Source organism: Podarcis filfolensis, assembly GCF_964270895.1.
Source record: "Podarcis filfolensis genome assembly, chromosome: 1".
Taxonomy (NCBI): domain Eukaryota; kingdom Metazoa; phylum Chordata; class Lepidosauria; order Squamata; family Lacertidae; genus Podarcis; species Podarcis filfolensis.
In genome coordinates, this window is record NC_139604.1 from 852,822 (window position 1) to 878,505 (window position 25,684).

Below are 25,684 nucleotides of genomic sequence, written 5' to 3' on the forward strand. Positions count from 1 at the left end.
ACCCAAGGTACCACTGTAAATGTCAATCCGCAGAAAACCTGACTGACATTTATTCCAATTCAGTGGTAAACAAGGGGGAAGAGGAGGGACAAGTGGAAGTGTGGACAAGCCCTAATCTAAACTAAGAAGTCTCAAACACTGCAACCTTTCAATACAGTTAGCTACCATTTTGGAAGGTATTAATAATTCATCTTATATCAGAAAATCTTGAGTGGCAAGTCCAGCAAGTTACCCACGTGACTGTAGGAAATGTGGATGAGATTTCTATCCTGGTCTATTGTACCAATTTTTATCTGCAAGGCTAAAGGTTTGGCAGCAAGCCAAGTTACATACATTTACATATGAAGCAGTAATTTCCATTCACTCACTAGCAGTCCATAAATATTTATCAATGTGGCTTTCATTAACTCCATTTCCTAGGTATAATAAGGCATGCTCACCATTACCCCCTGCAAGTAATAACACTTCAAACCGCCCCTCCGAATGCACAGGGCTGTGGTAGCAGCTAAATGTCTGCCATTGTCCCATCCAGTCTGACTGTTATAAGAATGCAAGGAAAGCCCTGCTGGATCAGGCCCAAGGCCCATCTAACCAGAGGCAGATTTATGGGAGTACGCCTGGTTCACCCACACTGGGCACTGAAATTTCAAAACACAAAGTTTGCCACTGATCTTGCTCTCACAGTGGCCAACCAGATGCCTTTGAGAAGCCTGCAAGCAGGGCAAGTGCAACAGCACTCTATACCAGTAAAGGTAAAGGGACCCCTGACCATTAGGTCTAGTTGTGGCCGACTCTGGGGTTGTGGCGCTCATCTCGCTTTACTGGCCGAGGGAGCCGGCGTACAGCTGGGGTCATGTGGCCAGCAGGACTAAGCTGCTTCTGGCGAACCAGAGCAGCGCACAGAAACGCTGTTAACCTTCCTGCCGGAGTGGTACCTATTGATCTACTTGCACTGGCATGCTTTCAAACTGCTAGGTAGGCAGGAGCAGGGACTGAGCAATGGGAGCTCACCCCATCGCGGGGATTCGAACTGCCGACCTTCAGTGGTTTAACCCACAGCGCCACCCGCATCCCAATTCGATACCAGTACTCTCCAGCAACTAATATACCTAGGTACTTCCCCATGAGGGAACGAACTGTGTTGGAAAGTGCAAAGCTGAAGTAATGCTAAAGGAGGCGATATATATGGATTCACAGGCATCACTCATATCTAAAACAGCATTTAAGTGTGAGTAAAAAAGACAGATAAATGCGGTAGTTCCCCCCCCCCCCATACCAGTATTAGGCAAAAGTTCCCATTTCCGGTCTTTCGGGGCTTTGTCCCGCAGAGCCCCGCAGCTGCTCCCCGACCCTCCTTCGGGGCTTCCTGAGAAGCTTGTCCCATCCTTTCCCGATACACCCGGCTGGGGCGCTGGCTCCGCCCCACGGCTCTACGTCACGCCCCCTCCCTCCGCCGGGGCGCGCGAGCATCTACTTTCCGCTCCCCTCCCCTCGCATTCCAACGCCCCCGCCGCGCTCCTCCCCATTGGCCGCCACCCCATCACTCTCCCAAATCCCACCCCCTTCGCCGCTCCACTGCCGTTAGGGAGGGCGCCTGAGGGAGGCGAGTCGCCCGCGCGCCACGAAGGAGCCCCTGCTTCGGCAAGAAGCCAACCGCCTCTCCCGACGCCCCTCAGGGGAACCCTCGCCACCCCCTCTCCCCCCGCCCCTCCGCCCGGACTTGCCTGCCAACTTCGGTCTGCTCCCCGGCCGCCGCCTCCGCTCCCCCCGCCGCGCAGCCCGGCGAACTTCTCCTCAGAGGGACTCGCGCCTTCCTCTCCCGCCGCCGCTTCTCTTCTGCCCGTCTCTCGCACTCGCGGCGGCGCCGCCTTCCCCAACAGCCGCCCGCCCGGCGCTCCCGAGCCAAGCTGCCTCAGCAGCCCGAGCGGCCGCGCGCGGGCGGTAGTTTAGGCGGGGTGGGCGGGGCTCCCGCGGGGAGTCGGCCGGCCAATCCGGAGGGCCGGTGGGCGGGCCTATGCAAATGAGGCGGCGTGGGCGGCGGGTCTACTTCCATAGCATTGTGGACTTGGAAGGGACCCCGAGGGCCATCTGGTTCAACCTCCTGCAATGCAGGAATGTTTTGCCCAACGCGGAGCTCGAAACCAGGACCCTGAGGTTAAGAGTTTTATGCTCTACGGTTTAAAGCTTTCCTGCATAAATTGTGTGTGTGTTTCCTGGAGATATCACTCAAATCACAGCACTTGTTCTAAGAATAAAGCTTAAAGATGGCAACTCCTTACAAACTCAACAGTCTTTGAGCACAACCAACCATTTATTTCACAACAAAGCAGCATCTGTCCCCAAGCTTTCTTCTGAGGCTGCAACCCCTCCCTCCGCCCCTAGAACTGAGCTCAAAGAAGCTCCATGTAAGTCTGTTCACATAGGACTACAAACAAGGTTACAGGGGAGAAGAGGGCAAAATGGCAAGGTAAGTCAATGTAAGAGACTCTTAGACCCATGCAATCTTTGCATAAAGGTAAAGGGACCCCTGACCATTAAGTCCACTCGCGAACGACTCTGGGGTTGCGGTGCTCATCTCGCTTTATTGGCCGAGGGAGCCGGCATACAGCTTCCGGGTCATGTGGCCAGCATGACTAAGCTGCTTCTGGCAAAACCAGAGCAGCACACAAAAATGCCATTTACCGTATTTTTGGCTCTATTGGACGCACCGGACCACAGGACGCACCTAGTTTTTAGAGGGGGAAATCAAGGGAAAAATATTATTCCCCCCCAGCCCCAAAGAGCAAGGGACAGGCTGCGTGCAGCCTGTCCGCTTCTCCCAGAGCTTCTCGGGGCTGTGGGGGAAGCCTGGGTCCCCCCCCCCCCAGCCCCAAAGAGCAAAGAAGCCAAGACAGCGAACGGGATCCATAGCCGCTCAACCTCTCCAGCCAGGAGCTAAACCTCTCCAGCACAGCTAAATAAGAAGACAAGGCAGCGAGCGCGATCCATCCCACTCACTGCCTTGGCTTCCTCTTTAGCCTTAAGCAGCATCTTTAGCCTTGCGCAACGGGATGGATCGTGCCCGCTGTCCACCGGGGCTGGACTAGATGACTCCTGGGGTTCCCTTCCAACCCTGCAATTCTATGACCTTGGAAGGTGTTGGGTCTCCACCGCTGGAGGCTTTTAAGCAGCAGTTGGGGGACCATCTGCCTGGCGTTCTTTAGCTGTAATTCCTGCATTGTGAGGGGGCTGGGGTAGATGACCCTCGGGTGGCCCTCCCAACTCTATACAGTCCTACACGTCTGCGGCAGGAGATCCACAGCCACTTCACACAATGCCCACTCCCAATTTTCATTGGAGAGACATGTGGCTTCAGTGTCTAGGTAGGTACCCCCCTACCTGCCACTCTCCCCCCACCCCACTTAAGCCGAGGGAATTCCTGCCCAGAGAAGCTCCCAGGTGAGGCAAGGGTTAAGATCTACCTCTGGTAAATGTCTTTCCCTTTTCTCTTCTTCTTCTGTGCTATTTCCTTCTTTTGTGTTTTGTTTAATCTGTTTTTAATGTATACTAAAATAAAAGCTGCAAAGTTTCCTTTTTTATAATATCCCCCCCCAAACTAAAACTTTAATCTAGATAAAAACACTGATCCAGAGGAAAATAAGGGGGTGGAGAAAGGACGAAAAAAGAAAAAGAGGTAGAGATAGAGAGATTTTTTAAAAGTTGGCTTCTTTAGCCTTGCGCAGCCTCCCGCGGCTGGAGAGGCGCGCAAGGCTAAGGAGGAAGCCCGGGCAGCGAGGGGATGGATCGTGCTTGCTGCCCGGGCTTCCTCTTTAGCCTTGCGCAGCCTCCTCGCGGCTGGAGAGATTGCGCAAGGCTTTTCTAGAGGAGGGAGAAGGTACTGACTGACCGCGTCAGTCCCTTCTCCCTCCTGGGGAAAAGCCCGCAAGAGCCTCACGAAGCTTGTGTGTGGCTCTTGGGGGCTTTTCCTGCCTGCCTCCCCCCCTGCATTCGCTCTATAGGACGCACAGACTTTTCCCCTTAGTTTTTAAGACGGAAAAACTGTGTCCTATGGTGCGAAAAGTACGGCACCTTCCCGCCGCAGCGGTACCTATTTATCTACTTGCACTTGGACGTGCTTTCAAACTGCTAGGTTGGCAGGAGCAGGGACCGAACAACAGAAGCTCACCCCGTCGTGGAGATTCAAACTGCCAACCTTCCAATCAGCAAGCCTTCCAATCGTTCCATGGCACCCACTGAGTCCCTTCCCTCCACTGAAATTAGACTCCTAAGAAGTATTCTGTTTTAACCAATCAAATAGGAGGGTTATGTGCTTGATTGCAAGTTTTGGGAAGCGCCCATGACCATTTCTCCAGTTTGCAAATGTGCACAGGGGCCTCAAAAGGCTGGCAACCCCTGATTTAATTGATGGCTAGGTACCAGGTCTCTGAAGTTATTTAAGCACTATTGCCACATTTAATTGGTGTCATGTTGCACATCCAGTGTGTCACATCTTGCAGTGCAGTTTGGAGCACCTCAGGTACCATGACACTTTCAAGCTGTTGACTCAAAAGATATCAAAGATATTATTGGACTATGATATTAGTATTATTTAAGTTCTTTCTTTTATTGTCATATACAAAATACAGTTACATGTTGGAAGGCACTTTGGGCTGCATACAAATGTCACTCTTTTTGTGCAATCATCTGTAACATTAGAAGATTAACTGCCCACCTGTTGTCTTCTTTGCTTATAGAGAAGCATACCCATTCAGATCATTAGAAGAGGTATATTTATTTCTTTTTTGTCAGAAATGGGCCTACATTTATTTCCAAAGAGCTTTACAGTTTCTACAGTAGAAATTTTTCACATTTATATTTATATTTTCCAACATATGTTCTATTTAGAACAGAAAATAATTGCATTAGGTTTTAAATAATTCAGCTTTAAATGACATCATGAATTTTGTGCTTGTAGTCCAAATACTTGTAAGAGTTTTTTGCATTTGGGGAGTTAAATCATAAGAGAAATAAATCATAAACAGTTATTCTAAGTTTAACATTAGAGATCAACAAAAACATACATTTTTATTGTTAATGTCTAAACAGGCTTTTGCTGCTGTTTCTTCTTCAATTAGACCCATACTGTCTCCTTATTTTTATTTTTGGCACAATGTAATTCCTTATCAGTGGAAATGGGATCTGGAACTATCCGTTAGTATAAACAGATGCCTATTTGTCGATCACGATATCTCTAGCAATGAGCTCTTTCATTATTTCATTAGTACCACCATATATTGGCTGAACACGAGAATCTACAAAAGATCTAGAGAAAAATGTCAATGAGTAGATTGCAAAACATATTAGTACTTCTAAATAGAAATGTGTGTCATCAGGGACACAAGCTTGGATCCTGGGATCTAAATTACGGTAGTTTTTACAGAGTAATTGTTTCATCAGAGTCTATTACATTCTCCCTCACTATGCTAAGCTTTGGGGAGAAAATTGTTTTTATGCTGTTTATTTATTTCTAAATATAAATATTTAAAAAGTAACAACAACAAGGAGAAAGTAAGATACAAAGCTAATTGTCATATTGATGATTACACTAGCACACTGTCTAACATTTATATTCTTGTTAATAATAACCATTTTTAATTTATTTTCCAGATGCTTCAGTAATTTCAAAAGAAGTTCTGGTCTGTGCATAAAAGACCATGTGTGTTTAGAGGTTTCCAATAAAGTTCCTTGCAAGCAATATCTATCTATCTATCTATCTATCTATCTATCTATCTATCTATCTATCTATCTATCTATCTCGTATTTTTCCGTCTATAAGACGCCCCCCTAATTTTTGACATTATTTTTTTAGGAAAAAGACCTAGTCTTATACACAGTAATTCTTAGGAATAAAATGATGGGACCTTAAATGTTTGAAAAGACAACAGGACATAATTTTGACCATAAAGACAAATAATATATCTCAAAGCACCCCAAAGGTTGGGTGATGAGCCACACATTACTTAACTGGGATCTTAAGTACTGTTCGTTGCTGCAGCTTGTGAGGTCCAAACTGGCCCACTATCATCCTTAAATCATATTAATAATGATGCTGAAACATCTGCATGGCAGCACTGTCATAACAGTTTCTCATCTGAAGAGAAACTGGTTAGTAATTCAGCTCAAGCACCAGTCTCAGTTTCTCTAGACCTATTGATTATAATGTTCTGCAACTCCTTTTCTTCACAACCAATAGATAATGAAGTTTTACATTTTGGAAGAAACTACCTTAATCCTGTTTAAAGGTGATTTTCAGGTTTCAACCAGTCACTGGACACAGAGAGAACACGGGGGCTCAATTAAAATTCCCGTGTCAACATTTTGTACTTAAAGAATACAAACATTGTTTCACAGCTTTGTAGACTTAACTGGATAAGTAAAAGACCACTGAAACATCTCTCTTTATGGATGATCAGCTTTTCCCAAACAACAGGCATGCCTGTGAGGATAAAAAGTAGTCATACTTACTTTGCAATTGGATATTCCCACATATATCCCCATCCTCCATGGAGTTGCACGCACTGAGTAGCCACATTGTTTTGAAGATCAGAAGCCCTTAAACAGAGAGAAAAGTCTGTTTCCAAAGCAGTTGAGCTCTTAAATAAGTTGCACCACCATGATCTTTTAATAATCACCATTTTGAAATAGCTTGCATGATGCTCAAAATAATGTATTGGCTGTAGAAAAGGTTTCAAATGCAGGTTGATGCAACATTTAGAGGGGAATTCAATGCAGCACTAAGGAGGTCACTCTGCCAGGGAACAATTATCTCCCTGCCCCCAATCCTGTTCTGGGGGTTCTCCAGACCCTCCCGAGCCAATTTGGAAGGAGAGGGGGGTACAAAGGGAGAGAACAGGGGAAAGCCATATTGCACTAGCACAAGACCTTGAATTGGCTTCCAGTAGTGGGAAACCCTTAGTTGAATCCAGCCCCCTACAATTCAGCAACAGCTTGGTTTTATGTATTGCTTTCCTTAGTGATAAAAGCACTACCTAGGCAACACAGTTTGATTGGTACTTTTCTCCCAGCGCTGAGTTTTCCATTCCAGTTTAGAATGTGCACACACACTCTAGGATCTTTTCCCATGCAGCAGTAAAAAGAGAACAGCTCTATCTGAATACAGCCAGAGTCATACTCAGTAATGATACCAAGAAACCGCTTTATTTAAGGAAACTATAAAGAGTTTTATTGGGATAAGATATGGGTGCCATGGGCTGCAGTATTCACCATGTGGTTATGACTATAGTTAATCCTTCTGCACAGACAAAAAGACAATGGTGATTTCCTTTTCTTAGAGGCTAAGTAAAATTACTTTCCTATTAGGCATTTATACCCAAATTTATTTTCCATAACTGGAAATACCCCATCTGGACTTTGTTATTGGTGTGTGTTTCTCTTTCTATAGTTTCCACAAGAGAAAAATCAGTATAGCCTCACAAAAATGTTTTCTGTCCTTCTAATCTAGCATCTGATTTCTTTCAACCATGTAGTTAATTCAATCTGGCATCAGTACAAAGTATTACCTTAGCTGTTTTTACTTGTCTAACTCTGTCTGGTAAAACATAAGTTAATATGTAACAGCAATAACAACCCAGCGGCTTTTTCTGGCTAATGAAAAATGGAACTCTAAAGAGGCAGCCCAGGTCAGGATGTGTTATAACATGGCAAGTGGGCAACATTTCCACCCTGAAGAGTCAGAGAGATTTGGGGAAATGCTTGGTGAAAAATTCCGAGTCTATGTTTATGCAGCATGCTATATGGAACTCCTTATTTGATAAACCTTCAGCCGTTTTGTAATAAGATTGTGTTATGGTTTCCAAAAGCCTTTCAGCTCAGCAATTAAGCATTGTTATGGAAGCCAGACTTCTAATATCATGGTCTCTTCAAGCTGTATTTTGCCAAGAGCAATTTAGAAGCTGAGGTCAAGATGACTTGTCTACCTCAAAAGAGGAGGAGGGAGAGAAAAAGGGGGAAAGGAAATACAAGATCTTCCTGAATAAATCAGCTGACAAACTTTATTCAGTTCAAGGACTGCAAGTAGCCAACGCTGCTTTAAAACCAACCCAGCATACCCAGTTTCCAAATCTAAGGAACCCAGTAATTTCCAGTAATGGGTCCCAGAGTCTTTTATTAAAGGGGCCTCACCCATTTGTACTGCATTGTAGTCATGCAGCCAGATTCTTTCCTACTTTCTAATTGCCTTTCCAGACTAGTTCATAGCCAATAAACGCAGTGTTCATTTGGTATATAGACCTCACCTCACTCATGGCATCATATTATTTTGAGGACAAGGCATTTTTCTCATCTAGAGGCAGCATATGTGCTACTACAAGTGCTGCATGGGGTGTGACTGTGACTAGTATTCTAAGTGACGAGCAATCAAGAAACAACCCTCTGTCACATTCTTCTGTTTTCTTTCCATTTTAATTCCCTGCCTGCTGCTATTGTGACGAGCCTCCCTACATCCTGAAATATTCCCAACAGTGCCTCCTGATGCCTGGTATTTGACACCCACTATGGTGAATACTGATTAGGCATATATATTGCATTTTTAATTTCCCAGTGCACATTTTCGCATTAACCCCTTTTTCACAATAGCGAACTGATTTGCAGTGGAAGTTTAGAATTATCAAGGAAGTGGAACCAACCACTAAATGAATTTCTCGTCTGCGGCCTAGACCCCTTACATCAAAGACAGAGACTCTCCTGCCATCGGTCTCACGAAACAATGCACCTCCATTAAGACCGCAGCTTTTGTTGGTCTCCAATTTCCAAAAAATATGACAGGCTTGATCTAAATCAGGAACCTAAAGACGTTCTCATTCTCTTTCAGAACTTCTTTCTCGCAAGGAACACTGTATTGGTCAGGCAAGAAGGTATAATCAGCAAAGTTAGATTGACTTTACTGATTTTATTTGCAAGCCTGTGTGTGATAGTCGCCTTCCATTTCCTTTCATCAAACATTCTTTAAATACTTGGGCATTTAAATTCACTGCTTTAAAATGTATTTCTCATTAACAATTTTGCCGGTGTGCTGGAGGCTGTTAAGCTACCCCCAAGTGTTCCAATGACATTTCACAGGGTTTTGTTCTGTGTCCCCTTAGCTGTAGCAAAGTAAATATCAAGCTCCTTACTGTTTGTATTTCTAGAGCTTGGCTTAAGCAGAGAAGTCCTTGTCAGCTGGGCTCAGACACCCTCCCAAAGAGCCTAGAGGAGCCTTTGCTGGCAGAAGTCCAAAATGTCTGATAGAGTTGGAAGGGGCCCAGAGGGTCATCTAGTCCAACCCCAGGCTGGCAAAGGCTAACTTAGAGGGGGGGGGTTCACATTTCGTTTGTGGTGGCAGCCTATCAGGATGTATTTGTTGTTACTGTTAACTTTCTTGCACTTAAGTGTTGAATGGCCTCATGTGGAGCATCCAGACCTAAATAGTTGCACAAGTGCAAGGATTAGCATTAGCACAATGGGCTTCCCCCACCTCTCCTCCCCGGTGGGTCTTCCAAATCTGTTCCAGAGGGCTGGAGGGGAACTCAGAACAATATTACACGGTGCGGATGAGAACGTTCTGTGGTGCAAGGGGAAATCCCTGTGCTGATTGTGTGATCTGCTTCATGCTATGTTGAACACAACTCCTGTTCTACTTAAGAAGTAGTTGCACTTTCCTAACCATTTCAGGAACTTTTACTTCCATTTTAAAAAATCAATCCTGCTGTTCAAAATGAGCCCTGGGGTGTGCATCCCACTTCTCATATGCACAAGTATTTGTGCACAGAAGTAGCAAAATTAAACTGAAGGAAGGATCATGGAGACATTTGTCACCCCCCAGGAAATTCTTCGCACCCCTGTAAGAAAGGCCTTTCACAGCCTGTCAACCATATGCAGTTATGTTCAATGTAACTGTTCAAAAGACAGAGATGTTATATGGAAAGTTAGATAACTTGTTTAACACACATACCAGTACTTGGCCATTGAAGCGGTGGCAGAATCCAGCCGTTTCACGGAGTGGAGCTGGAGACAGCTATCCAGAAACGTACGACCTACACATGTCTGCGTTTTCAGTTCTGCTAGCTTGTGCTGCACAGTCTTCCAATTCAAGAAAGAAAATGCACAGTTTATTTACCTGGGAGTAAGATCCATTAGAACTGAGCAGCACTGAAAATGAAGAGGGCTATTTGAAACGGAAGATCGGGTCAGGCACCCCATAATGTACCTCTCCTATATTTTATGTGGATTAATGATCCATAGGCTGGCAGGTTCAATTCTGCTCTCCCACGGCACAGAATGCACCACCCACAAAGTTCCAAACTATTCTTAAAATGTACATTACACTGTGTACTCTGGGAAACATTTGCGAAGGTAAGCCACTGTAGCATCAGGAAGACCTGTGGAGGTGCTCCAAGGAAGCACAGATATAGATGTGCTACGTGGAAGGTGCCTGGGAAAACAGAAATGAGACAATACAGGCAAAGCGTCTGGTGAGAAGTGGATACCTATCAGTATTTCCCAAACTTGGGTCTCCAACTGTTTTTGGACTACAACTCCCATCATCCCTTTACTAGCAGGACCAGTGGTCAGGGATGATGGCAGTTGTAGTCCAACAACAGCTGGAGACCCAAGTTTGAGAAGCACCGCTTGGCAGAGAGAACAGAACCAGTATAAAGACAGAAGGCAGGGTGAGGTAGGGGAGAAAAGGCAATAAATTATATGAGGTTGAACCCAGATTTTGTTTGAAATTGCTAGCAAGGAAAGTATTCATTTCACCTGGAAGGATACTGTTTTCTCAGGGTATATCAGGTTTGTCATGCTGTACTGTATCCAGGACCAATTCTATGGATTTCTCTAAAATTTACACTTGTAAAAATTAAGTTATTGAGGAAAAAATGGTGAACTGACTCATGCACATGCTGCTAAACTATGTTTTTAGTGTGATGTGCATATACAGCCATAGGGTGGAATTCAATGTCTCGCTGTGGTGAACATTCCACCAGCGCAAGCCTTGCAGTTTGTCAGATGTCACCGTCTCCCCTTACCCCATGTACCATCCAGGAGGTTCTCCCAGCTACCCTAGAGTCAAATCTGGGGCCAAGGAGATGGGGGAAAGGCCGATTGCACATTAGGTGAATCAAACCGGAAGTCTGAAGTGTGGTGTCAGAGCTTGTCAGAGTAATATATGCTTTATGGGATTCAGACATTTATTATGACTTTACAGGACAAAGAAATATGCCTAAATGCTTACCTGCAAATGTGCAACTGTTTTTCCAAAAGCTTTTCTTTGTTTAACATAGTTTCTTGTCTCTTCAAACATGAATTCACAACTGGCAATTGCCATATCAGCAATCAACAACCTTTCCTTAAGAGATGGAGGGAGAAAACATTCTCACATGTGCTCATTACCACAGAAAAGCTATTCGTATGCACAGTTCTGTATTTGATATTCCCTGCCCTTTCATCACAAGCGAAATTAGTCTTCCCAGTCTTTAAAAGTGACGTGGACGAGAATTAAGCTTCTAATATTTTCAACATTCTTCAAAATCCCCACACGGTTCAATTTGGATATAAAATTTTTAGTCCCAGATCCAAATTGCTAGACATGTGTCTAGAATAGCAACATCAGCCCTGTATTGATGGCCAAAGTGTGCAGCGTATAAGCACAGCGGGGGGGGGGGGGTTGAGATTACCACTTTGCATCCATGCGCCTGAGAACCTGTCCACACAGGGGACCTAAGTACATGCACCTCATGTATGTACATTCTGAACACACAATATATTGTTAGGAGTTTGTGGGGTGCCACACACCCTAAATTCCTCAGGTTGTATGTGTGTGTGTGTGTGTGTGTAAATAAATCATATATTGTAAAGACATTAAGTCTTTTCTATGCTTCATTGTCCAAAGGGAAACAGACTCCATGTAAAGCGCACCTGCAACTCCTGGAATCTTGCACCGCTCTTTGAGTTTGGGATGGCGCATAACAACAATGCATCCTGGGAAAAACTGGACGTGGAATATATGCATGTAGGGCCATATGCAGAAGCTATGTTCAAATTATGAGAATTGGGGCAATATGTTAAAGATAAGTAAAAAGGTATCAGTTTTACACTCTTAAGAAGTAGCTGTTGCCAAAACATTACCCCATTTGCCTCTACATAGTTACAACCTTTTTTCAGACATTGTGAGATATCAGGATGACGTGATGTTCAGCAGGTGATATATCACAATATTGAAAAGCAGATATGACCCAACCCTACCCCAGACAGTGAGCAGAACACTGACTGCCTCATCTCGTCTTGCTACTTGCGCCAGCCAGACTAGAAGGTGGATGGGATGGGTTTTTTTCTCATTTTTCGCTGTGCCAGCTCCAGAATGGAACAGCTGAAGATGGAGTCACTAATGTTAAACAACAGTTATCCATTATGCTGTGATCAAATGCGTCTGCAACAGATCTACTCAATATGGTATCATAATTTGAAATCAAATTGTCCATCCACATTCATTTTAATATTAAACTGGCATGGCAAAAATCAGTTACATTATCAAACCATTTCTTAGGAAGCTGTGATCTCTTAAATTAACACACAGGTCTGTAACCCAGTAGAAAGAAGATCACACATCAGTTTCAAATGCAGTATTTCCAACATGAAGCAGCGAAAAAACCCACGCTGAGATCAGCAGGTGGTGGCTGCTGAAATCCTGTGTCGGAGATCAAATGTCACACCATGCAATCTGTCGCTGGCAGTTTGCTGCAATGAACAAGTCATGCCTTTGTGTGCCTCAGTGTAGTTTTATGTCTCCCCTACCTGAGGAAGCTCTGCCATTAGATAATAGAAGCCTTTGTTCTCCTGTCCAAGCAAGGCCCCGGCAGGCAGGCGGACATCTTCAAAAAACAGCTCTGCCGTGTCCTAATTTAAAAAAAAATCACACAGAAAATTTGCCAACAACATTTTGCAAGTCTGCTTCTTGTTCCCTTCATACACACAGGCTCAGAAGTCAAACTGCTGATGAAAGTTATAGCTCACCACATCCATTTTCTAAGGACCAAATGCAATGTAGCCATGTTTGTCTCAAATGTCTGTCCCACCGCCAACACTTGGTGAGCCGTAGGGTGTGCCTAAAACTTAACATCATGCATGGGGGACAGGAGACAAATCCCACCCCTCCATCAACCCAGGTACTGCACTTTTATCAGATGGGCTCACTTCCATTACTGGAACAGGGTGGGGCAGGACATATATACATACACAGAGCAGGAGTTTGGGAAACTGACCTTGGGGAACTGGGGCAGTGGAAGTTAAGCTGTCTTCACCAATGCACCACTTTTGATGCTAAGATCAGGTTCCTGCCCCACAGCTCACTTTGTGTCAAAGGGGCAGACACATGAGATGCCAAAGGTGGCTGCCACCCCCATGGGATGCCGCTGCACAAGTAGCTTCTGGGTAAAGGGCTCCTTTGCGTGATGTGTGGTCGTGCACCCACCTTTCAATTTTGCTGCCTATTTTAGTGCTAAATAATACACTTCTTAATAGTTTTAGAATATTTATGTCATTCCTCAAGTTGCATTCATCACAGGCAATCATCGGAGTGGCTTCTCAGACTCCCACGACTCACCTGTGCTTTAAGTCCTATTTTCTCAAGTTTACGCCCTTTGATGAATCCTTTCATTCCTTCTTCTACCAGAAAGAGGCTAATGCCATGAGCAGGGGAACGGGCCTCACGGTTTGTAACAGCCACGACAATTACTACATCACTCATCCAACCATTAGTAATGAACACCTGCAACACAGTAGAGTGGGATAAAGTAGCTACATACTATTGTTATGACTTCCTTTGTCTTGGAGACAGGGCCTCTGTTAAGGAACTCCAAAGCAGCTGCAGCCATTTACAATGCAGCGGTGATTTGCAATGAACATTCACATGGAGGAGAGGGGAGCCCATCACAACAATGCTACCATAGAGTCAGCCATTCCAGTTTTTACTGGTGGATTTCTCTCTGATCAAACCATTGCTTATTCGTTTTATCTTGCAGCTTTCGTGCTAATTGTCTAGTTTAATCAAGATCACTTTGAATTCTTGTTCACAGGACAGGATACAGAAGAGACCCAAAGATATCCCACTGCCAAGTGATCCCCATCACAAGGAGTAAGGCAGACGGAAAAAAAGAGGCTCACGATTCTTCTAATGCAGCTCAAGCTCTTAAAAAAAGAAGCAGCAAGCAGCAAACCGAACATTAGCATAAAGTAAACTTATAATCCAGTAAGCACACTTAACTAGGGCAGACTTCTCAAACTTAGTGCCCTCCAGATGTTTTGGACTTCAAGCCCCAGACTGCAAAGCCATATTGCTTGGGGATGATGGAGACTGTGGTCCAAAATATCTAGAGAGCACCAGTTGGGGAAGGCTGCTGTAAAGCCCTGTGGAGGACAATGAGACTTAATTCTGACCAAGTAAAGATGCTTGGGATTGTGCTGAAAATCAACCATGCCACCGAAGCCTGCAGAACACTTTGCTGTAACTAATTTCAGCATGTCAGAAGAGCCGTGAACAAGTGAAAGCAATAGGAAAAATTAACAATGTTCTCGTTTCTTTTCCCAAACATGGCAATAAATGCTGTTACATCCTAAAAAGCCCTGCAACTTTGTGTGGCATTGTACTGACTGACGAAAATGGCCTTCCTCCATTTTGCTCAGGGTCCTGCACGTGGGGCTATCTATTCTATCCTTACAACAACCTGGGAGGTAGACTGAGAGGTGGTGTTCCCCCTCCTCCACCCTGCCCCAAACTTTTACCAGAGAAGAAGAGAAGCAGTTTGAACTAAAGGATCTAATAACAAAGCAACAGCAACCTGGCTGCATGCAGCTGGCATCCAGCATGGCATTTTCCTTGAACCCTGAACAATACACTCACCGAGAAAGTAAACTCATTCTTTTTTCTCTTTTGCACTGATGTAGTCAAGTTTTTATTTGCCTCCTTGGTCCCCTCAGGCAGTTTCATACCAGGGAAGCCATTCTACTGCCAACTCTTTTGAACTGTGAAATATTTGCACATTGGTTACCCTGTGCAGGCCAACTATGTTGGAACACGAAAAGGCCAAATTCTTCAGATGGTCTTTATATCTTCCCCAGATAAAAGAAGTACAGAAGAGCACCTGCTAGGCTGATTGAGTTTTGAGGCTGCCGGCAGAAGTAGCCACATTACCTGGCAGCATGAATTCTCGTAAAAAACATAACGGGAAGCAGCTTGGCACTGCTTCTTTGGCCAAAGGTACAGTGGCAAGACCACCGTGGCCAGTTTAAAGCCATTATCTCAAAGGGCTATAAGATGAAGTCTACACTGAATCCAGAATAATGTATCCTTCCTGCACATACCTTACTGCCATTTAGAATCCAGTCACTTCCATCCTTTTTTGCGTATGTTCGCACACCCTGCAAATCGCTAACAATAAAACAATTCTTAATAGTACAGAGGGAAAGGCACAGTATTTATTTTTAAATAACCCCAGCATAGATAGATCACACACCAGGGAATCTATTATATATAAAAGCAAGTTCTCCAAATAGTCACACAAACAAAAACAAAGAAAAAAGAACCCAAGCAGAATCCAGAAGAGAGTTAGGCATATGTGGGAGGAAATTCAGTGTTAACAAGGGATATGAAAAAATAGATCCTATTCTACTGGTGATCCATTGCCATTCACTCCTACAAGGGGGGAAAGTATAGCACTGCCCTTACGAACAGGGCTGCAATAAGGGCAAAATCTGCCCTCCGTAAGGAGGCTCCACTGTATTCAATGCGGCTTACCCACAGGTAAGCATGCACAGGATTGCACAGTAAGGGAGCAACTCTTTTTTATTATTTAAAACATTTATTCAAAGGTTACAATACAGTTTTGTTCACTTCCATAATATCACAGAATGAACAATTCTAAGGTCTCAGCAAGGAGCAGTGGGACAGAATAGCAGAATCAAAAGCCTTGCCAGGTCTTGACAGCCAGGGCAGAATGCGGGAAGGAGCACTTTCTCTTTTTCCTGCTCCAGTAATTGGCCGGCACAGATTGGCCCCTATCCAAGTTATGGACCAGTTTAGGATCCTGCTCCACCTTCATAATGCCCTGTTTCAGAGCCATATCAGGAACACTACTGGTAATAGCATTCAATTAGGCATGGGGATCTCTGCAGAAGGAAGAGCCCACCAACAGCAGAGGCAGGAAGAGGTAAGCAGACAGGGGCATCTGCTACATCCTAACCTCCTCCAGCAGCCAGGCTCCGGGGGTTCAGACTGCAGCCTAAATTAGCCACAATAATTTTTTAAAAAGCATTATCTAAACAGGGTAACAAGAAAAATTAAAGCATACATTAACACTTAATTTTCATGTGGAGCATTTGCATCCAATGTTACTTCAGCGGTGAGTGCTTTGCTTCTTTTTTCATCTAGTCCTGGAATAACAGCTTCCTGTTGATAATTATTCTGCCTCCTGCACTTGGAATCATGTGCATATAATTTCTTGTAACAACAGTAATGCTTTGCATTTATAGTGTTAACAGTTCCTCCTGTCTACACACTCAGAAATACTTAAGAGCAACCTTGTAAGGCACTTAGCATTGTTTTATACAAGGAGCAGAGGCCAACAGATGGTGATTTGCCAGTGGACTCTTAGTGAATTTGTGGCACAGGAGAAATTAAAACTGGCTCCTTCCTGGTTCACAGCTCCATCTTTCGACCACTACTCTAGCTCTCTGACCTAGTTCAGCAAAGTTAGAGGAATTTGCTCTGACAAACTGGTCCACCAATTTTACCTTATACAGGAAGACAAAAGTATTTGAAATCTTACAGAGCACACACATGCACACACACTTAATGGGACTTACTTTTTACAACAATTAATTTTTGTAATTTCTTGGCTCACCTCCCAGCACCAGGCTCTGTCATAGCTATTGCACCAATACATTTGCCAGCTGCCATTTCTGGAATGAACCTCTTAATCTGCTCTTTTGAACCATAATTTGCTATATATGGCATGACAATATCGGAGTGAAGGCTGAATCCTGGGCCTGTGCAGTTAACATACATTCTGAAAAAGAAAAAAAGAAGTCAAGAGATGTTCAAAAAAGCAGCTTCACATTGATTTCAGGCTGATTTTTAAATACAATATCAAAACATAGAGAAACCTAATTATCAAATTATTTTTATAATTCCATTGTTTTTGATATCTAAAGTTTTTGTTACTGAGGGGAAGTTATGAAGCTAGGGACTGGATTTACTTGTTGAAAATTATTCCTTAAATCACACAATAGTTCCGCATACTGGCCTTTCCTTTTTTAAAGGAAAAAGAGAAAGAGAGAGACCATGATCTAGGACTGAGATATACAGCTGCAGATAAAACATTTTAAGTGTGTTGTAAAGTGCATTACACAAATGTGGCACTAGATGGCAATGGTGAGCTATGGCAATTTTTATATATATATATATATATATATATATATATATATATATATATTGCCATAGCTCACCATTGCCATCTAGTGCCACATTTGTGTTATATAATATATATATATATATATACATACACACACACACACACACACACACACACACACACATTTTCACAGCTTTTTTATGTGTCTAGATTCCACCCTAGCCTCTCAACATACTGAAGGCGTGGCATTTTGACACAAATACAGATAACTGGAATCAAGTGCCGTAGGGGTTTCTGAACTGTACCACTGCAGTCTGGGGATGATGATGGAATGGAAAGTAACATGTCAGGGTCAAGGATTATAGCCTAGCCTTCTCTGCAATGTGCAAATTTTCTATGGGAAAGGATATACTGATAGGGGGGACATTCAAGTAGTCTGGGGAGCATTTCAGCCAAGATGCTGATTCTCAGCAAGAGCTGACATAAATACATAAAATTACCATCAAACAACAACAACCAGATTCACAGCAGTCTACCATTTAGCATCAAATCAATGTCCTGCACAATAAGATCAAGCAGTCTACAACTCAACATGAGATCACTTTTTAGTCGTTGTCAAAACATGGACCCAACAGTGGCAATGGTATCTCAGGAGGGATGGAATTCCTTATCCTAAGTCACCACCACACACAGAGCTCTGATGAACACACAGAAGGACTATGACCTGCAGATCTCAATAAGTGGGTAGGCTGATATACAGAGAAGCTTTCCTTCAGGTATCTACGTCCCAAGTTGTTCAGGGCTTTATACATTTCAGAAGAATTAGCAATACCCTAAAATGCTGCCATCAGGGTGCACAAGGGAGGGGAAGCCAACAACAGTGTTCCCAAAATATATGACCATAGGAAATCAAGAGCAAAAAGGTACTTGACATTGAAAAAATTATTTCACGGTGCATTTGCTACTTACTGCTCTTCCCAAACGACTGCTGCAGAGAAAAGATCCCCTCCAATGCCACCATGTTCTTCTGATATATTGACACCCAGCAAGCCCTGCTGTCCAGCTTTTTCCCAGAGCTCTCTGCTCACCTGGCCAGCTTTCTCCCACCTGCAAATAAAACAAGATTTGAGCGGAGTCTGTGGGATACTTTTTTACAGTGTGCTGGGCGGGGGCGGGGGACACAAAACTGAGGAATTGCTCTATAAAAATGCATTGACTGAAAACAAAGACGTTTAGAAGCAAACCTATACACAATACCAAGAGTTGAGGATTGCTTATATGTGTCTGTACGTGCACATGCTCAATCATGTGCACACTCACACCTGCTGATTCAGAGATGCAAGATTTAAGCACTGGGGGGGGGTGTTCGTTGGATTTGTTCCCCTCCCCCCCCCCCCAATGGAGATACTGCAGCCAAATTAAAATAAATAAAGGAAGCCCCTGTCTTGGTCCTGCCACCCTCACAGGCACACTTGGTGGGGAAGCGGGAGAAGGCCTTCTCGGTGGCTGCTCCCAGACTTTGGAAGTTCCTCCATAGAGAAGCTAGACTGACTCCCTCCTTGTTGTCCTTCTGCCAGCAGGTGAAGACTTCCTTGTTCTCAAAAGTCAGTTCCCAAAAGCCAAAAAAACAGGCTTTGGAGAACTGACTGCAGCTGGTGCCATGCTGCTGTTATTGCAATTATTGGTATAGTTTCAATAGTTATTATATACATATATAGTTTTAATTTTATCCATGTTTAATGGTTTTTTAATGATTTTCTATATTTTAAGCAGTTCTTGTTTTTATCTGTAGGCTGCCTACAGGGGAAAAAGGCAAGGTATAATAATAATAATAATAATAATAATAATAATAATAATAATAATAATACTCAGAAGTAAGTCCCATTAAGTTTAATGGGGCAAACTATCAGGAAAGTAGGTATAGGGTTGCAGCCTTTGTTAACCTGCTGCATTACATTATTAAACCAAGGGCCAAACTATATTTATGTTAAATGCATGAATGCACAACAAGGGGAGGGCAGGATTTTTAGCCACAGAGAGACCTGATCAGGACTACAGTGTGTGTGGTTTTGTTCTTTTATCCCATGCCACTGTTCCAGCAAAGATACCCCAGTCCTGCAAAGTTGCTAAACACTGTAGGATGGAAACTTCCATTGGCAAAAGTATAATCTCTTCTCCTAGAAGAATCGACATGTAATTTAACATTGCTTCTAACAGGAGGTGGCGGGTGGGGGAGAATGGAACGAACTCCGGTTAACAAACACCACCACAGGCAAGACCACAAGATTTACAATGTTTAACTTACTCTCCATGATGTGGAAGCACAGCTTCCTGGAAGAACTTTCTTACACTTTCCCTGAAGATGTCATGATCCGATGAGAAGATCCTCCGAGTTCCTATGTCCATTAAGGTTTTAGCAGAGGAGGTTTCAAGGCGTGCCGATTCATGATTTTCTGTTTGAATATATCTGTAAAAATAAAATTAAATAAGAGGACTTGTAGGAAAAACATCACATTTATACTGATTTTTTTTTTTTAAGCAAAACACTAGTCACAATCAAACTACTTCTGGAAGAATGTGGGCAAAACTGGGAGTTATAAGAACACAGCTTCCACTGAAAACCTATTTATTTGTTGCATTTATATCCTACCCTTTTCTCCATGGAGCTCAAGGCGGTTTACATAGTTCTCCCACTCCTCGTTTAATGCCCTGTGGGGTTCAGCTATGATTCAGACTCTTCTGATTCACAGTTTAAACTGATAAAGGCTTGGTATTCCCCACAGAACAATTTCAGCTCCCTGATCTTACGGGAAACTTAATATTATTCACATTCACGCTCACTTGCAGAAACAGGAAAGAGCAATTTAATAATTCTGATGTGCTGCAAAAGATGTCAGCCACAATCCCTAAATTATATGAAACAAGGATGAAATAATAACTAAAGTATTCAGTGCAACACTGAGGTGAAGAGGAAAAAGCTGGCAGCTGCTGCCATCCTCTGGACTGGTTGTCAGATTTATTGGTTGGATTTAAATATATTACTCTTCTGCCATTCTGCCCAATGCAATTTACAATTTCAAAACACCAAATGTAGTCTGGTAAGAGTCCTCTCAGGCCAACTGGGAGCTGACAGCATGTGTGCTCCCTAACCACAGCTAGAAGCAACTTTTCCTTGGCACCACTGCTAATGGATCAGCACTGGCTGCCAATCTGCTACTGGGTGAAGTTTAAGCTTTTACTGCTCGAGTGCAAAACTCCTCAGCAGCCAAGGGCCTGAGGTCACCTTCAGCCTGCTTGAACTCTCAGGTTGCTATTGTTCTCATTGGTTTTACAAATGCGTTTCAATCTATTTTTCATGTTTCAAACTCATATTTGTTTGCACTTCTTTTCTTTGTTTTTGTGCACAGCTACAATTTTTTTTGAATTGTGGATGGTTGGTAAATTCTAGAAATAAAGCATTATCTTTTCTGCACTTTTGGATATTAGTGGATCCTCCCCTACCTCTTCCACTCACACTTTCCCCTCTGCCAGGACCTCTCCAAACCATTTATCTAGCAGCTAGCTTGACTCAAACGCTCTCTGGACATGAACTGTGCCACGCTGGCACTTTGTACACCAGCTAACAGTCTCCTGGCGTGAAAGATGCACTGACAGGTTTGTCAACAGCATCAGAGAGAGAAGAGAGAGAGTTATAAATAGAACTTTAAATATTTTAAAGCCAGAGGGAAGAAAGAAGTAATTTTCTATTTTTAAACCACCAAGACGATGGCTGTCCCTTTAATAAATCATCTCTTGTAGTTAAATGATAAAGAGAGCAAAGGTATCTTCCAACACCAGCCTTGTCATGTCACAGCAACTATCTAAGCAGCGCAACACAGGCAGGAATTGGGTCAGAGTTCACAGCTGATTTTTCCAGTCTTACAGGAGTTCTGGATTGGAAATAATGATACAAGCCACTTGCCTTTTAATTCCTATGGCAATTCATTCCTCTTCTAATTATGGGGCAATTGACAATCACAATCAAACTGCAATTACTCCTCATCTGCACCACTTGCACCCCCTCCAGCAATTAACACTTCCTCCTTTTTTTGAGGCTGGGTTTGCACGCTATCAACAGATGTGCAGCAGGCAGAAATTAAACAGGTGAAGCATTCAGCATTCTTGCCCCTTCAGTTCTGGCAAAGACTGTGCCGATGGCATTTATAACCTGTGGCAGGAAAAGCCCTCCTTGCAATCAGGGTCGGATTTAGATGCAGAGAAGACCTGGGCTACCCCACTTGTGAGGTCCCTCTCCATCCCCCACACTCACGAGGAGAAGAAAATGGAAGAGTGTTATAAACAAAACTGAATGAAGCCAAGGTTGATGATGGGTATGTAAAATTCTGCAATTCACAATTTCTCCTCTAAAGGACATCAGAAAACTTCATCAAAATCTGTTTGTCTAAGTTTGTCACATTCTATGTACAGAATGCTCAGTGTGGACAACCTCTCTCGAGACATTGTGGCCCTTAATTAATTTTTAATTCTTTTGGGTCTTGAAAAACTATCTCCCAAGCAGTTTTTAACCCTAACCCTAACTAAAAACTAAGAAATAGCCACAAAACTACTTCCACATTAGGAAAGGCCATCTGAATTTTTTTCTTGTATATAATTTGATAAAGCTCTGTATGAGACAAAGAGTGCTCTGCTGTAAGCCTACGGCTTTGTCTCATGTACAGGTGAAAGTGCAAAATACCATCAATAGGTTTCGGGTCAATATCTTCCAGGGGATACTTCCATCAACAGTTCAACACCTTGCTGAATTTCTTGCTTGGATGCTATCAGAATAGCAAGAATGGAAAAACAATTGTGCAACATCACTGTACACAGTACTTCTTTTTAAATTGGCTTCAGGTGCATCTAATATAGGAATAAAGGATTTTATCCTAAACTTATCTCTTGAAGAAAGTGCATCTAAGGTATCAGATGCTCTTCTGTTCCCTTGCTCCTTGTCTCCTTGTTTTGTAGTTAACATTTGGCAAGGTGGCTCAGTGGCGTAGCGTGGGTTGTCAGCACCCGGGGCAAGGCAAGTAATTTGCGCCCCCTAACCCGTGGATTTGCCCTAACCCCAGATGTTGCGCCCGGTGCGGCCGGCCCCCCCTGCACCCCCCACGCTACGCCACTGAGGTGGCTTTTGCTTGCTTCCCAAGCTCATCAAAATCTTCTCTTTAAAAATTCCAGAAGTGAACTGTACAAACTTGCACAAGAACTCAGTAACAGGTTTGATTTTTTAAGGGCTTTGCTGATCTTGTGAAAATGACCAAGCACACAGATTTATATCTCTAAGATTCTGCAGATTTTGGCTATAAACTAGGGCCCCACAAATTTTTTTCCAAGTTGGGCCCTGGAGGTTCAAACTGGGCCCCACTGGCTGGCCCTGAGTATCATAGGGTTGCCCGGGTTGCCCTGCCATCGCATGAAGTCTTGGGTTTGCAATTTTGGGAGAGGGGAGGAGACTGCCTACTGGGGGGCAGGTGGGCTAGGGAGGCCCCCTGGATTTAGAGGCCCTAGGCTTCAGCCTACTTAGCCTATACATAAATCTGGCACTGCTTGCAATACAGTGGTACCTCGGGTTAAGAACTTAATTCGTTCTGGAGGTCCGTTCTTAACCTGAAACTGTTCTTAACCTGAGGTACCACTTTAGCTAATGGGGCCTCCCGCTGCCGCCACGCAATTTCTGTTCTCATCCTGAAGCAAAGTTCTTAACCCGAGGTACTATTTCTGGGTTAGCGGAACTTGAAGCGTCTGTAACCCGAGGTACCACTGTACATTCTGGGGACAGCTACCCACTACAGCCAAGTGATGTTATAAAGAGGCAGCTGTCTTTAATAGGGGCATAAACAGGCACAGATCTATTTATTTCCAACTAATTTTAAATTTACAAGGGTTCTTTCTTCTTCTCCGGAAGTACTGAGAGTTGCACGGAAAGGGGGGAGGGAGAGAAAGAACCTCAGCAGAAGATCCTTAATGGGAGCTGTTTCTGTTTCTGTTTTTGAAGACTCGCGATCTCAAAACTGCCAGGCGGGCACCGAGGATCTGGGGGACGGACTTATGTGGGATACTTGCGCCCTGCTTTCCCCGCTCTCGGTCCCCTGCCAGTCCTTCTCAGGCCTAAAACTGCGTCCAGCTGCGCCCGCTTCTCCAGCCTCCCTGCAGCCCCTGCCCAGAAACCAAGCGCTCACCTGGCAGGCGCCCGGCCGCCTGGGAGAGAGGCGAGCAGGCGCGCGGCTCGGCGCACCGGCAGCCTCGACGTGGCCATGTTGCCGCTCGGCTTCCTCTTCCCCAGCGCCGCCTCGCCTCCCAGGAGCCCTCCGGCGGACGGGAAAGCGCGCTGCAGCCCATGAGGCTCATTCCACAGGGAAGGGTGCCGGGAAATGGTCTGGTTTTGCGGTAGAACTGCAGAGTTGGAACGGGGGGGGGGTCCCCGGGGTCATCTATCCCAACCCCCTGCAACGCAGGAATCTCAAATGAAGCATCCATTACCGGTGGCCATCCAACCTCGGCTCAGGAATCGCCACCGCTAGCAGTAGTGGCATTTATTAAATTTGTAGTTGACAGAGCAGTTCACAGCAGCAAAATACGAAACAAGAATACTGTACAAAGTATATAATAAATCCAACACACGCTCCCGCAAATGCGTTTTAAAAGCTGTAGAATGTTAATCAGCTCAGTTGAAGAGAAATGCTTTCACCTGGCTCCTAAACATATGTAATGAAAGCACCAAGCAAACCCCAGGGTTGCAGACAGTGTGCATCCGGCAAACGAAAGCATCCGTGGCAAGTGGCTACCCAACCTCTGCTTAGAATTGTAGAATTGTACAGTTGGGAAGGGAACCAAGGGTCATCTACTCCAGCCCCCTGCAATGCAAGAATCTCAAAGCATCCATGGCAGATGTTATTTTAAAAGCCTTCTTGCAGAATACTAAAATATATATATTCAGACACCCGCACTGAATGCTGGCAAGGAGCCATGAATATTAGCTCGAAACATTCCAAAGCAGTTAGTGTCTGTTAGTCATGAAAAAGATTACAGTGAAAGAGAAGCAGACTTTTCACGTATTCATAGTTTCAGGAGTTACTGTTGATGGGTCTTAACATATCACAGTTTATCACTTATTAAGAGAACAAATGATTATTGTTAGATTTTCAGTAGTTATTGTTGTGTATTGAGTCAAAGGATTTTATATCTGTATTATTATTGTCTGTATGTGCATTAGGGTAAAGTAACTGCCTTTTGGTTCCAGAGGGTACAGCTACTATTGGTTCATTTAAGCTGCTGTATTTGGATCCTCTGTCTTATTGGTTTCCTCCAAAAGGCAGGACTGTGATTGCCTGATATTGTTCCCTCCAAAATGTATCCTTTCTAGCTAGTTCCCTGTCCCTATAAATGTAGCTCTCCCCTCCTCAGTTCTCAGTCTTGTTTGCTTTAATAAAGAAGTGTTACTACAGAACTGTCTCCAGCATATTATGTCAAGAGAGCTGAAATCACAAACCCCACGTCACAACAGTTATTCACCAATTATGTGCTAACTGGCAGCCTTCTGTAGTAAAATTTCTATCTGAACCTCTGCTGGGCTGTGGCAAAGCAACACTGTTCTTTACACGTAACCACAAGATGGCAGTGCAGGAGAACATATTAAAAACAGTTACAGATAGGTAGCCGTGTTGGTCTGCCATAGTCAAAACAAAAATTTTTTTTCCTTCCAGTAGCACCTTAAAGACCAACTAAGTTAGTTCTTGGTGTGAGCTTTCGTGTGCATGCACACTTCTTCAGATACACAGATACACTGTGTATCTGAAGAAGTGTGCATGCACACGAAAGCTCACACCAAGAACTAACTTAGCTGGTCTTTAAGGTGCTACTGGAAGGAAAAATTTTTTTTATATTAAAAACAAATATTGATGACAGGCAACTAGTATTTTGATGCTAGCAGGAAAGAGGGATCCAGAGTATACCCTCATAATACTACTTTTGCTTCTTGTAAGCAGGTTGTTCAAGTTTTTTATTATATCGTTATATATATTATATGATATTGCCTGCAGAATCTGTTTGACTTGAGGTGACTCTCAGCCAGAAGAAATGTATTTGTACACCAAGAAAAGAGAAACCTCTCGTGTATTGCATTCAGGTCTCTCAGAAAACTGTTTGTCACCAGTCAATGAGACTGGCTGGAAAAAAACCTCTGATGCTATGCATCTTAATAG

At 43.8% G+C, this 25,684-nt stretch overlaps 2 protein-coding genes across 10 annotated transcripts in view; both read right to left on the reverse strand.

The window, feature by feature from the left end:
• The window catches only part of KANSL1L (KAT8 regulatory NSL complex subunit 1 like), a 41,042-nt gene extending 39,083 nt beyond the window's left edge, over nucleotides 1–1,959 (reverse strand). For 2 of the 7 annotated variants that reach the window (XM_083627626.1, XM_083627625.1), the window contains exon 1: nucleotides 441–708. In XM_083627626.1, coding sequence (XP_083483752.1) covers nucleotides 441–587 — 147 coding nt within the window. In that variant the 5' untranslated portion in view covers nucleotides 588–708. Of the gene's footprint in view, nucleotides 1–440; nucleotides 725–1,276; nucleotides 1,298–1,724 lie in introns of those variants that run through there. The other 5 variants (XM_083627629.1, XM_083627630.1, XM_083627631.1 and 2 more) reach the window with 5 other exon arrangements.
• A 2,619-nt stretch (nucleotides 1,960–4,578) lies between these two features.
• Nucleotides 4,579–24,266, reverse strand: ACADL (acyl-CoA dehydrogenase long chain). Of its 3 annotated transcripts, none has more exons than XM_083631609.1 (11): nucleotides 24,172–24,266; nucleotides 19,747–19,908; nucleotides 18,411–18,548; nucleotides 16,932–17,096; nucleotides 15,394–15,460; nucleotides 13,637–13,801; nucleotides 12,829–12,930; nucleotides 11,270–11,383; nucleotides 9,989–10,116; nucleotides 6,505–6,591; nucleotides 4,579–5,302 (listed from the first exon to the last, which is right to left on the reverse strand). In XM_083631609.1, exons 1-11 carry the CDS (start codon nucleotides 24,249–24,251, stop codon nucleotides 5,209–5,211), a joined length of 1,302 nt encoding a protein of 433 aa, XP_083487735.1. In that variant the 5' UTR covers nucleotides 24,252–24,266; the 3' UTR covers nucleotides 4,579–5,208. The 3 variants fall into 3 exon arrangements, with proteins under 3 accessions (XP_083487735.1, XP_083487736.1, XP_083487737.1); XM_083631610.1 differs by lacking the exon at nucleotides 24,172–24,266 and adding an exon at nucleotides 23,663–23,816; XM_083631611.1 differs by lacking the exon at nucleotides 24,172–24,266 and adding an exon at nucleotides 20,943–21,081.
• Nucleotides 24,267–25,684: the final 1,418 nt, after the last annotated feature.